This window comes from Podarcis pityusensis (genome assembly GCF_964106645.2).
Source record: "Podarcis pityusensis genome assembly, chromosome: 1".
In the NCBI taxonomy this organism is placed as follows: Eukaryota; Metazoa; Chordata; class Lepidosauria; order Squamata; family Lacertidae; genus Podarcis; species Podarcis pityusensis.
The window spans coordinates 80,119,016-80,132,759 of NC_138028.1; the positions used below are offsets into that span (position 1 = coordinate 80,119,016).

General features: G+C 45.2%; 1 protein-coding gene across 1 annotated transcript; it reads left to right on the forward strand.

Annotated features, from left to right (window-relative positions):
• Positions 1-2,000: 2,000 nt before the first annotated feature.
• LOC308460186 (interferon-induced transmembrane protein 5-like) lies at positions 2,001-6,160 on the forward strand. The gene is made up of 2 exons (XM_080976262.1): positions 2,001-2,761; positions 4,866-6,160. Exons 1-2 carry the CDS (start codon positions 2,441-2,443, stop codon positions 5,082-5,084), a joined length of 540 nt encoding a protein of 179 aa, XP_080832388.1. The 5' UTR covers positions 2,001-2,440; the 3' UTR covers positions 5,085-6,160.
• Positions 6,161-13,744: the final 7,584 nt, after the last annotated feature.

Here is a 13,744-nt window from a genome sequence, read left to right on the forward strand (position 1 = left end):
TTACTTTTAATAGTTGTAGGGAAGGGTTTTGTTTCTTTTCTTTTTGGCAAGCAAAGCGAGTCAGGTGGGGATGATAAAAGCTGCCCTTGATAAAAAAATCCCTACAGAATCTTTGTCCTTTAAGCTTAGGACCGAGTTATAAGGTGACAGTCCTAAATAATAAGCATGATTGCTTGTTATGGAGGGTGGGTGATATTGGTGTCCGGACTGAGATCTCTCTAGTGCACAGAGAGGAGAGAGGTGCTGGGGAAAAGAGAGACAGGTAATGGAGACACCTGGTCCATTTCCATACATCTTTGCATTTCCTCTAGCCCAGCGTGTTCTATTGCCCATAGAGATCTGAAACACAGGGCAGTTCTCTGCCTTTCTTTTTTGGGGTGCACACACTTCACTGTCAGATTCACCATGACATAGTATGATAACCCTTGCAGTTATGTTATTGTTGGGTAATCCAATAGCTACCACAGTTACAAACATTTTTCAAGTTCTACTAGCAGCAGCAGCAGCAGCAGCAGGAGCAGGAGAAGTACAAACATCAGTGGTGTGCTAACAGCCATACAGGAGTGATACAGAGCCAAACTGACTACAATGCAGGAGATCCCTTAACTGTAAAACAGGTACACTGTTCTAATGTTATTATTAACAGTGGCAGTAGGAGGAGAATGTCTTTAAGGCTTCATATTCTAATGCAAATCCCTTCCTCTAAATTGCCCGCAAAGCTCAAGTTATCCCCACAGGAAGGAAACACAGGTGCAGCTCAACTGTTGCAGCTGTTTTCCCCACTTCACCCTCCCAGGGGCTGATAGCAGCTTCAGGAAAGTGATTTGAATCCAGGAAGTAATACGGGGGGGGGGGGGTTTAAACACCTGTACCTCAAGCGCTACAGCTCTGATCAAAGGGTTCAGCCAGACTTGCTTGTCTCACTGCTTTCCCATAGGGAATCCTAATCTTTACTGCTGAATCAGAGCAAACATCCATCAGGTTTTCTCAGGAGTGAGGTTGGTGAGCTCCCGTTGCTCGGTCCCTGCTCCTGCCAACTTAGCAGTTTGAAAGCACGTCAAAGTGCAAGTAGATAAATAGGTACTGCTCCAGCGGGAAGGTAAACAGCATTTCTGTGTGCTGCTCTGGTTCACCAGAAGCGGCTTAGTCATGCTGGCCACATGACCCAGAAGCTGTATGCCGGCTCCCTCGGCCAATAAAGCAAGATGAGCGCCGCAACTCCAGAGTCGTCCGCAACTGGACCTAACGGTCAGGGGTCCCTTTACCTTTATTGCTCAACAGCAGGATTTCCAGCAGTGGGGCAAGGGCAAAACCACTCAGACCCATGCCTAGAAAGCATGGGAGAAAGCTTGTCCTGTGTGTTTTTGAGGCACAGGACAAGCACAATTCTAGATGAGGTCAAAGTTAGAACTCACAAGAAGGTAAGAAGAGCATGAAGGATCAAGCGAATGACCCAGCCAGCCCAGCATCCTGTTCTGACAGTGGCCACCCAAATGCCTGTGGGAAATCCTTAAGTAGGACCAGAGCGCAAGAACGCTCTGCCCTACCATGTTTTCTAGCATACTGCTTCTGACCATGGAGGCAGATCATAGTTATCATCAATGGTAGTCATTGGTAGCCTCCTCCTCCATGAATTTGTCCAATCCTGCTTTAAAGCCATCCAAGATGGCAGCCATCACTGCCCCCTGTGAGGTCAAATTCTATAGTTTAACACCCTGTGCTTTCTTTTAGTGGCTTTTTAAATCTTTTTTTAAGTCAACAGCACAAACTCTTTGCATCTTCCTGGTTCAGCCCACCATTTCTACATTTTGCAATCTACATTAAACAGTCCTCATCTGTTTAATATAAATTGTAAAATGCAGAGATGGTGGGCTGAACCAGACACAATGCAGTCATCAGCTGGCTTTTTGCTTTGTTGTTTTTCAGCCCTGCCAAAGCAAGGCCTCAAAAAATTACTTGAAAACTCATGAATCTTTAGTAAAAGGCAAAAGTTTTATACGATCTGAAGAGAAACCAAAGTATGTCAGCTGGCTTTTAAAACCTTGTAACCTACGAGTGCAAGGGGAAAGCACTGGAAGGGTAAGAAGCAAGAGACATTTCTGCAGGGATGGGGGTAAAAACCCCTGCAAGATAAGGTTTGTTAGCTCTGTCTGCCGTTACCTGATGACCTCACACATATGAGAGTACTTGCCCTGTAAGTAGCACCCTGTCGTGCTCCAGTTTGTATCTGTCCTGTACTTGCCTTTGAAGACAAGTGCCTGAATTGCTGGAGCTCTCTGAGACGGCGTTGGGCCAACACCAACCACAGGGTTATAAAAAGCACTCCTTGTCCAAGGGAGCGAGGGCAGGCTTGGAAACCAAACAGTTCTCTCAGTCCTGGCAAAGCATTTCTGATAACCACAGTCAAACCAGAGCTGCAATTTCCCTGTTTTATATATAGATGGAGATGAATCTGTGCCTTGGCTGGGCACTATATAAACGGCTGTCACTGCCTTCCCCCGCTCACAGGCTGCCACTGCTAGGAAACAGTGTGATTCCTCCAAGGAAACGGTGTGTGATTCCTCCAACTGGAGCCATGGACACTTCTTATCCTCGTGAAGACTACCTGCCCATGTCTTCCCGTAAGCAGGAACCTTCTCCAACGGTCATCACTGTCAAGCCTCCGGTGGTCCCCCGCGACTATATGATTTGGTCCGTATTCAACACCATCTACATGAACCTGTGTTGCCTTGGCTTTGTCGCCCTTGCTTATTCTGTCAAGGTAGGAAGATTCTCCACTGGTTCTTATCTCTTGGGCCCTGCACTGGGGCTACGTATTTGCCTGGAATGGCCCCTCCAGATAATTCTGGTTGAGAGCAATTCCTGGAGGGCGGCTGTGGTATTTGGTGGCATCAGTTACACAGAATCTGCTATGGAACCTTAGAGATAAGGAGGAAAGCATTTCAGTCTATCTTGGGGTAGTGGAGATATCTAGGCATAATGATGACAAGTGCTGTGAAACTCCAGAGCCTGTCTCTTACTGTTTCACACAGCAATTGCATTCCATAGTTCCTCTTCTAAAAACAACAGGGCAGATTGCAACCCTGAATTTAAGTTTTAAAACGCTGCTTTCCCCAGAGGATTGTAGCATGCATTTCAATTGGTTCCGGTATAATAATTTTTCCATTTCTCTCTGTTCTCCGGATTATGAAGCACTTTTAAAAAGGCAAAGGAAACAGAAGTAGAAATTGAAGTAGAAATATCTAGTAATCGAGGAAATACCACAAACTCACTGCACCATAACCTGGTCATGTGTGAAACTGCTGGAAGGAGAGTTGAATTCCTGGATAGCTGTGGTTTTTCATGAAAGTTTAAAGAGCAAAATACAGGATAACAGAGACAAAAATTCACACTTGGTGCAGAAATGTGACTTCAGGAATCACTCGGTGGCTACTAAATGTTATACCTGATAGAGCACATGCTTCAAACTGTTCATTTTTATGCAGATGACATTTCCCAGTATGTAGCTGCAGAAAATAAATTTGGGAAGGAACCAAATTCTCCCCACCTCTATGTACACCAGTCTTTATAGCTTATTGTTTGTAATATTGTATTGTTCAGGAGAATACTATGCCTTTTAAAAGCTGTGACACCCAAAAATATTTCAAAGGAAATGTTTCCTGGTATGGAGATTAATGGGGAGAAAGACTTAGCTACTGCATATTGTCAACTAGGCTGTTATTTAAAGGTGCAGGAGCAGCACCAGCAAAATAAAGAAAGAAAGAAGTTAGCTATCCTGAAGTGAAGCAAATATTGTAAAGGACGCACAGGGGCAAGAGTACAATAAAATGTATAGGATCGATTTGTGGTGTGTCATACCGTCCCTTCCATTCCCACTGGCTCAGGCTGATTTGTTGATAGTTCATTAAATTGTGTAATTAATAGTCTGCAGAGAGGAAATGGGATTAAGAGTTGGGACAGGCTATTGTAAAGGCACTGTAGCCAATATTTCAACACATTCCTGCATGCGGAACTACTGCTAAGTTAGTGATTTATCCAGAGATAAGAAAGCTACTGTACACTCTCTTTGGTTTGTGATTGATGTAATGATTGTAAAAAATTATTTATGTATTTATTAAATTTGTTAGTCATTTTGTCTTGCCCAGGGCAACCCAAAATGACTTACAAAGAATTAGATTGGCATTTAACGTAACAGGAAAGAAACAGCAGTAACATGTAAGTAACCAGAATCTCTCTAGACCTGGAAAAGGAGTTTGGAAAGCCAGGCTGGAGAGATGGGTGTGGGTTGGGAATCAACATTATGTAATGAATAGCAGAAGTAAAATAGGTCACTGGTTCTAGAGAGCTGGAATGAGGATGTGCCATACTTCTGTCCCTGTGAAAGCTCCAGCTTGTGCATCCACTGGCCTACTGAGCACCCACTGGCCTTTAAGCGCATGGAGCATCTTATGCTGCCACTTTGGGACTTCTAGCACTAAACGGATGTGTATGGAATGCAGGAACAAGTGCTCACTATAAGGCAATGCCAACTTGTGTGGGCTTCTGTAAGCCATTCCTACATCTGGATGGTGTCACGTGTGCCAACCATCACCCACCCAATTTGCTTTGTGAACTTCAGGGGAATAGAATGAGGACTGACCCCAATACCACAGGCACTGTGTAGACCAAAGAGACTGACCAAATCCAGCTCCCAGACATGCATAGCTGTCTTGACATAGTCGCTTCTAACATTGTGACTCCAGTTTTGGGTGTTGTCCTTCTCAGTTGTGTTGTTCTGCTCTACACAGGGGGTTTCCCTTCCCCATCGCTTTCTTTATGTGTAGCCTTACTAATGCTCTGTGCCTTTTCCTTCTTCTTTCTTGAAGGCACGGGATCAGAAGGTGTCCGGTGACCTGGAAGCTGCCCATCGCTACGGCTCCAAAGCCAGGTGCTACAATGTCCTTGCCACAGTGTGGAATGTGGTGCTGCCGCTCATGCTCATTGCTCTGGTGATCACGGGCGTCCTCCACCTCTCCAAGCTGGCTCAGGAGTCCATGGACTTTTTGGCTTACAGACTCTTTCCTAACGATGATGACAAGAAGTGAGCCGAGGGTCTCGAGCATTCCTGCGAATGTATTTTTGACCATTAATATGGCTCTTTACTGAAACTGTCAACTGGTGTAACTCAACCACTACGCACTACAAAACATCTGCTAGCTGTAATTCAGATTATCTTGTGCGTTATACTGATGCATTAATGTACCTTGGAACTCATCTCCCAGGTCACCCTTTGGGGTTGCAGCAGACGAAGAAATTAATCCTTGGCGTTCTTCATAAACTCACGGCTGAGCTGCCCATCACAGTGTTTGTTCTCTCTGTCTCTCATCTTCCTCTCTGCTGGGCTTTCACACACTTGGCAAACATGCAACAACCATACAGAAAGCAGATAGCCCAAGATATACTGATAAAACTATTAAATATACTTGTGTAAACTGCATACTATATTTACACCATGCATACTACTTGTCTTTTATTTTTGCTAGTTTGTGTGTTTTCAGTGTAGTTTCTATCTGCAGGAGGTTTGTATGAATATTAGTGAACGTATGCTGAGGCATATGTGTTAAATTGTACAAAAAATGTGATATTTATTCTTTATTGGCCTGATCACAGCTATTCAATCTGTTATTAAATAATTAGTTTCCATGGTGACTGCTGATTGGTACATGTTCAGACATGTGGTGGCTTATCTACAGAGACATATTTAATCTATTAGGAAGGATCCTAAAGTCACCATCTTTTATCTTGTATTAGCAAATCAGGTGGATAATAATTACCCTAGAACCTTTTTATGTTTCCTTAGGTACAAACCTTAGAACATTCTTTTTAAAGCTGCATTTTCTTCTTCCCTGACTCCAGTCTATCTTGTTACTATTTAAGTACCGTAATTAAATAATTCTACAAGTTACCATTCTGTTGTGCAAGTCTGTATTAATAGAAACAAAATGGGTTGTGTCACCTGGGTTTTCAACCTGTATTTCACAGCAATAAGAACTGGACACCCATTTTAATATTAACACAAACACAAGTCTTTGATGGGTTCACTCAGGTCCAGAAGCACAATGCCTGTGGGCAACTTTTCGGAATGGCCCTTCATTTATGCAAACACTCCTCCATATCTACAGCCTTGAAGGCTGCAGCCACAAAACAAACACGTAAGCATGAGATTTTATGGAACAGTGGGAGGAATACAGACACGTCCCAATTGACTTGGCCAAGGTGAGAAGAGGGCACAGGAGACAGTGACAGAAATGAGCTTGGCAGAAGCTTCAAGTATCCTCACAGTGCAATCATACGCATGTCCACTCCTATGATCAGTGGGGCTTCCTCCCAAGGAAGTGTGCATGGGCTTTCTACTTAAATCTATATTTAAAAGTGAGGTCAAGATAACGTTGCATAATGCACCATGGACCAAGAGACCAAGCTTCTCTAGAGATAGCTTGTTTTAGATGGGCATGTGTTTGAAGAATCACCCCAAACCATTTGAAAACATTCACCCTCATGTAATGAGGTGCTCATGACCTCTCAGTTTGGCTTTCATTCTGAATGCCGAGTTGGGGAACCTTAAGTCTATGGGCTGAAGGTGGCCCTTTAGGGTTCAAAGCTCTCCCCAAGCTCTACTCACCCTCACTGGTTCTGGCTCCTAGCCAGAGTGTCCCTTTCTGGCTAGAATGTGTCCTTGTTCTCTAATGGTGCTTCTTGCTTCTCTGGACAAATGACTGAGAGAGGCGTGCAGATGCCTGTGGAAACTAACCCTCCCTACAGAAAGAAAATTTGTGTTCCTTGCTCTGCCCACATTTGCCTCTGGCCCTGTCCAACACTGGCATGCAGCCTCTGGAAAGGAATGAGGCCCTCAAGCTGAAAAAGTCCCCCCACCCCTGTAGTAAAGGCATAAATGCAACATCTGCACATATTTCCGTGAGTCGGTTTGCACCGGTTTGCTGCTAATACTCAAACCTGGATCCCAATAGCAAAGTGCAAACACTTGCATGTAATCGTTCCTTTGCTGTTTGCATGTGCTGTCAGGCAACTGTCTCACACCTTGCTATTCTTGCTGATCAGAGTCCCTGATAAATAAATGCACCTACTTTCACAATGAAGCAATTACAGTGGCACAAACATGGCCTTCGAGGAAATGACTTGTAGTAATTTACCAAGCAGGGACGGATGCCAGCAGTCTCACACATTCACGTATTATCTTTCTCAGTTTACATGAAATACAGGGTAACAGCAGTGCGAAAACTCATCTGAAAAAGTAAAGATAAATGCAATTAAATAATCACAAAGGTGTCTGTATATATCTGCATTCCTGACCTACTATTGATATATAGGTACAAAATAACCAAAGCATCACATGCCAGGATATTTCTGCTTTGCTTGGCCATTTTGTATTTCTCAGAAGATGTTCTGCTAAATGGCTATTGGTTCACAACCCCTGGATCACATTCCTCCAAGGCTGACCTGTCATTATATTCCTGGCTACGTTTAAGAACAGGGACTGCAATGTAGTGCAAAACTGTAATTTAAGAGTTTTGCCTCTCTCTCCTCATGTCAAGTGTTCATGTACTGCTGTTTGTTCTAAAATAGTTCCCTAGCATAAAAAGGCAGCTTTCATCTTTGGTCACACTCCGGTCGTCTGTCCTGGCCATTATCTCTTTTGCCTGCCAGGGTGGCAGGTTTCCCACAGAACAAGGTTATTTCAATCCAGGATAATAGCAGTGAAGTTCTGCACTTTGAAGCCTTTGTGGCTAGCTGCTTTGTGGCCTTGCTTTAACATTGCACTCCCATGTTTTCAGCATGCTTTTGCTTGATGGTGGCATGAAATTGCCAGCACTGCTGAAAGCCCTGGGACAATAACAGTGTTGTTATTATCAGCTATATATTGCAGCCTGTGGCTTTGGAAAACCAATGGGATGTGCCATCCACTAATAGAACTCTTTCATTAGCATCTTGACTGAGCGAAACAGAAAGCTAATTGGGTAGTGCACAGACACACATCTTTCAGCGGGCAGAATGCTGGCTGAAGCACCTTTTTACCTTTAATTGGAGCACTTATTCCTGATTTTCAGATTGGTTATAATATTTTTTGGTTTGTGCAGGACTTGCTTCTACTAGTTAGTGAAGTTCACCCCCCATTTAAGGATGAAATCCTGTGCATACATACTGGTAAAGTTCCCATTAGTTCCCGTGTCTAGGAAATGGGGAGCTGACCTGTTCTGAATGAAGTTGCATTCCCCCGAAGGAGCAGGTTCATCGCTTGGGGATGCTCCTGGATCCAGCTTTGTCCCTGGAGGACCAGGTGGCTAGGAGTCCCTATTTCCAGTTCTGGCTTGTTGACCAGCTATATCAGTTCCTGGACTGGGCTAGCTTTGCCACAGTGATCCATGTGATGGTAACCTTACCTCCTAGCTAGATTACTGTACTGCACTCTACATGGGGCTCTTCTTGAAGATACTTTGGAGGTTGTAGTGGTGCAAAATTCTGCTGCTCGATTAGGGAGGAGGGTATCAAGTCAGTCTCCATGAACTGCATTGGCTGCCTATTCATTTCCAATCTTACTTCAAAGCATTGCATTGGTTTACAAGGCTCTGAAAAACTGGGACCCAAGTACCTGATGGAGCATCTCATCCAGTATGTGCCAAACTGACAGTTAAGATCTCTAGAAGGGTTCCTCTTTGTGGCCCAACACCTAGGCAGAGTCTGGGGTGGCGGTGACCCATGTAAGAGCCTTCTTAGTTGTGGCACCCTCCTTCTGGACACGTGTCAGGTGTCTTCTCTACTTTGGTTGCATTGTACCCAACACAGGTATCTCTCAGGCCCTTCAACTTGGGGAACTGTGCTGATTACATAGAAGGCCTCTGTCCTGGATTGCAGAGTCCCCTTTAAATAGAATTGTTCTCATCTTCAGTCCAGTACTTTCCTGTACCTCTAAGATCCCCAGTCCCACAGATGTTCCCCCTCAGTGGGTCATTCTTACATGTACATGCATAGAATTGATGTCTAAGTGTGAAATGAAACCTGCATCCCTCAAGCCAACTACAAAAGGGGGAAAGAACAAGTTTGGGGGAGAGGGTTCCCTCCCACTGACCCACCCAGCCAATGTGGTTTTCTGATGATGAGGGGTATGAGTGGTTGTTGTTTTTTTATAAAAAAAGACAGGTCTTGATTCTCAGCCAGACTAATTACAGGGCAGAAAGCCTCGTTTCTCTCCCTCCTTAAACATTCCCACATGCTGACATGAAGCTTGCAGTCTTTTTATACATCTGTGTTGGTTTGGGATTTCTTGAATGTGTTTGAACAGAAGCTCCTCCTTTGCCGATATTTAGTTTTCTTGTCCACATGCCGTGTGCGTTAACACGATACCAGGTGGGTGAGAGAAAGAGATGCAGGCAATGCATCTGTTGCAGAAATGAGGCACATTATTTGCTGCTTGGTCTTTTAAATGAGGTTGGAAAGCATATTGAGGCCCCAACTTTAAGGAGCCGCTAAACACCTTCAGAACAACTCCAGAAAGACAAACAGAACCATTTCAAACTCCACCTATGTGACCTGGTGACATAGATCAGGTCAAGCCACAGATGGACACCTTGCAAAACTCTCCTCAGCAATTGAGCTCGCTGGGTGGCCTTGGTCAAATCATTATCTTTCACCTGAACAAATCACATAGGGTTGATTGGAGGGGCAGGGAGACACATTACGCCTTGTAGATTTACAATAATAATTTGCTGAATCAGCACAACCTTGACCAGCAGGAGCAAACAACTTTTCTTTCTTTCTATTGAGGGACACATTCCCTCAGGGGCAATTCGTTGAGGGACACATGTCAGTGGTGTGTGGATTCAGAACCAATTACCGCATATGTGGAGCCAGAGACAAGTGCTTTGGATTAACACAATTGAAATTGCTTCAGTTTGCACCATGGTTCCCTTGTATTACAATTCCCAGCTCCTCAGGTTTACTCAGCACATCCCATGGGGTTTGAAAAGCTTCATCGCTATTCCCCCGAGTTAAGAGGCTGCGTCTCTTCCTGGAGGTTGTAGGTGCATCTTTAACCATCCTGATGAGGTTGCATTGCCAATCTGTGAGCCCTTTCCTGCTGGGCAAGAAAGAAGCACCCCATCCTGGTACACTGTTTCCAGCATCTAAGGATCCCCTTGTGGTAATGTTTTGCAGGTGCCAGGTCTGCACTGTTTGGCCTGAAATCTTACGAACACACTCCAGCACTGCAAGCTCTCTTATGTAGGGCATCCCAAGCAGGGCCGTCTTAAGCATATCCAGCGCCGTGGTGCAAAGATCCCCCCACCCACCCACCCCCCGTTTCCCAGAGTTGTCAAACTTTTCTAAGGGGTGGAACCACTGGACTTACTCCCAAGTAAGTAGGTGTAAGATTGCAGCCTTTCGTGCTGCTTCTCCTGCATTCTCCCTGTTCCTTCTCCTCACTTTCCTCAAAATGTGAAATCCTTGCATCTAATAGAAAAAAAATCTACTGACAGGGTTAGAGTTAGGGTTAGGGAGCTCACCCCATCACAGGGATTTGAACCGCTGACCTTCCAATCGGCAAGCCCAAGAGGCTCAGTGGTTTAGACCGCAGGAGGGGGTGGTGGAAAATGTTCTCTGTCTCCGCCACAGCCCCGATCCCCGGCATGGTGGCGGTGATCAAGCAGGAAAACGTGCTGGCGGACATGCTCTCTGGTGTCGGGGCACCCAAGAAGGCAGCCTGGAAAGGGCCTCCTTTCACCAGGAAGCAGGAGGAGGACAACGACTGGGAGCAGGGCTGTCTTTAGCAGATGCAGAAGCTTGGGAAGGAAGCTGTGTGCCCGCCAGCCATATCGTTAGTGGGGCGCAGCTGGCAGGCGTGCAGGGAAAGGGGAGGCCACTGGCAAAGCTGCCCAGCTCCCCCACTCGCTGAGTGGCCGGCGCTCTGGTGCGATGAACCACTAAGACCAATGGGAAAGATGGCTCTGATCCCAAGGCTTGTATTATCTCAGAAGAAAGGCACGACTTCAGTTTGTATAGTTATGACATAGGAAGCTGAGATATACCCGTTCAGAATAGTTGTCCATCCAGCTCAGTGTGGTCTACACTGACTGGCAGTGGCTCACAGCAGTTTGGATGCAAAGCACCTGCTCTGCTACTGAGCTACTGTCCCAGCCCTTTGTTCCTCAAATGATGCTTGGGGTTGTTTTTTTGTCAGCCCTGAGTGCCTGGAAAACGAAGTTGCCTGGCAGCTCTCGCCTTAACTCACTGGCTGTTCAGGGCACATATGGCTATGAGAAACTAAATTCAGCTTGAAGCAGGCATCGGCAAACTCAGCCTCCAGATGTTTTGGGACTACAATTTCCATCATCCCTGACTGCTGGTCCTGTTAGCTTAGGGATGATGGGAGTTGTAGTCTCAAAGCATCTGGAGGGCTTAGTTTGCCTATGCCTGGCTTGAAGCATTTGGTTTGCTGTCTAAATTTCCCGGACAGCTATTCTTCCCAGTGTGGAAGAACAAAACGATAAAGGAATTAAAAATGAGAATGTGTTTGTGTGTGTAGGTGTGGTTTTGCCAGCAAGGAAGGAGGGACCAACAGACCCAGGGTCTGTGAGAGAAGAGAGTCTGGAATGTATAGCCTGTGTGTGAATAAGGCAAGGACTGGGATCCTTGACAAGGAAGACAGAGGCTCCAGCTGTCATCTCAAGGACTGCTTGCTAAGGAAGTCTGTTGAATAAACAGGAGGGAGGCAATAAGACGAAGAACAGAAGATCTTGTTTTACATTCTTGAAGATTCTGTTTTACAACCTTGCTGTCACAAGCCTGCGTATGGAAAACTCCCACTTTTGCCATGTGTGTAATCTTTTGTAGGGTATATAGGGCTTTAAGGGGTAGTAACTCTTGGGAGGGACACGTTGTGCTCCTTGTGGGGTAGTTTGTCCACCTTTTGGTCCCCACCCTGCACTCCACTCTCTCCTGTGACTCCTAGAAGCTGTCAGCATGCGACAGCAGCCACACCCCAGGAACTGCTTCTACTAGCCGGCTAAACCAGGTGAGGGTAATCAATGGGTCTCAGAAGCTCAGTGAGTTAGGGATTTTCCCTGCCTGCAAAGATGGGCTCCAGTGAACTGAGACCAATAGTGGGTCCAGTGGTCAAGAAGGCAGTTTTTGCACATGCTGGTGGGGCTTGTCAGCCTGAGAAGGCAGCCCATCTAGGAAAAAGAAAACTCTGATCCTAAACCTCCACTGCTTTGTGGGATATCTTCGGGAGAAGAAATGACCAAGGAGTAAACTCTACACAAATCCAGAATGGAGTCCCTAAGATGGTTGTATGGCATCTTGTACACCTCCTTCTGGCAACTCCCACATTGGTATCTGGATTCAACTGGCTGGGCTCGAACCCCAAAATTTCCCCAACACAAGAGTGGAGGCTGAGTTGAGGGAAATATTATAGAATGCTTTGCAGCCAGTACAATGTCAACCAAAGTTTGGCAGGTGGCTATCAGAGAAAGCCTCTGTGGCTGTAGGATGCCCTCTTCAGACAGGTTTGCCTGGCACTGGGGTTGCAGTCTTTCCTGTCCCATATGATCCTTTAATTTTTAATCTTACCTTCTTTAAAGAGCTTCTGTACTGCTGTTCCTTTCCCTTTTTTGGTGTGTTTTTTTTTTAACGTATTTTTTATTAAAGATTTCTTGGTTTCAAAAGTATGTGCAATGTCTCTTTTTTCAAGTTACATTTTCTACAGATCCATTTCATTTGTTGAGACATTAGTGTTACATTAGGAAGAAAAGGGGGGAAGAGGTGGAGGGGGGCCTGGTGAATGGGGTTGGGTGGCAACGCTTCTATTCTACTTAATGTATGTGCGGGGTTTTATGTCAGCGTCGCTTGTGCGGGTTCTCTTTACTATTCGCTTGTGTTCCTTTGGTGGTGAGAGACATTGGGGTTGGCCTAGGGTGTGGTTGTTTGTGATTGGCTGTGGTGAACTTTGTTTTCATGTGTGAGTGGGGTGGGTGGGTATTTTTTAATTAGGTTAGCCATATTGAGTCATATGCTGTTGGTGGATTCTTCTTGTTGTTTTGTTGGGCTGTGTATGTGATAAAGGGGAGCCATACGAAGGCGTCTTCTTCCATTTGTCCCCGTGTCAGTTTCAGTTTATTTGTTAATTTTTCTAATAAGGCTGTTTCCGATACTATCCCTTTTTTGGTTTTAAACCTGGATCTTATTTTGCTAGCGGTTTTGTTCCGTTTTAGTATTTTTTGTCTATTATATTTTATAATGTATTTTTTTGGTCTTTCTCATGTAAACCACTGCAAAAATAACTTTAACAAAAAGCTATATTTTACATAGCATTTTGCTCCACGGCCTCCATCCACTCTTTTTTCCTCTCCACCTGTTGTAACAAGCAGTGTGTATGCTGCACAGCAGGCGTGCGGGCAGGCAAGGGATGCCTGACCCAACAGGACTAGGAAAAGAAACTGTGGGTGCTTCTTGTCCCCTGCTGCCTTTGGAAATTTAAAAAAGGAATGTTCTCTTCCTTTCCCCCCTGGCATTCCTAACCCCTGGCATTTACACAACCCAGGTCAGGGTAAACAGATGACAGCGCCATGCACAGCCCATTTCCTCTTCAGATGCTCCTTTCGGGCCTTCCCTTCCCTGAATCAGTGGTTTTGGTGCCATCGTGTGGTTGTTTTGTTGACTTTCAAAGGCTAAAAGTGGGAGGAAGCAACGCCCC

Coding starts and splice junctions, on each gene's coding strand:
- LOC308460186 (XM_080976262.1), top strand. CDS start 2,441: ATGGAGATGAATCTGTGCCTTGGCTGGGCACTATATAAACGGCTGTCA. Junction 2,762..4,865: donor CCCTTGCTTATTCTGTCAAG/GTAGGAAGATTC, acceptor TCTTTCTTGAAG/GCACGGGATCAGAAGGTGTC.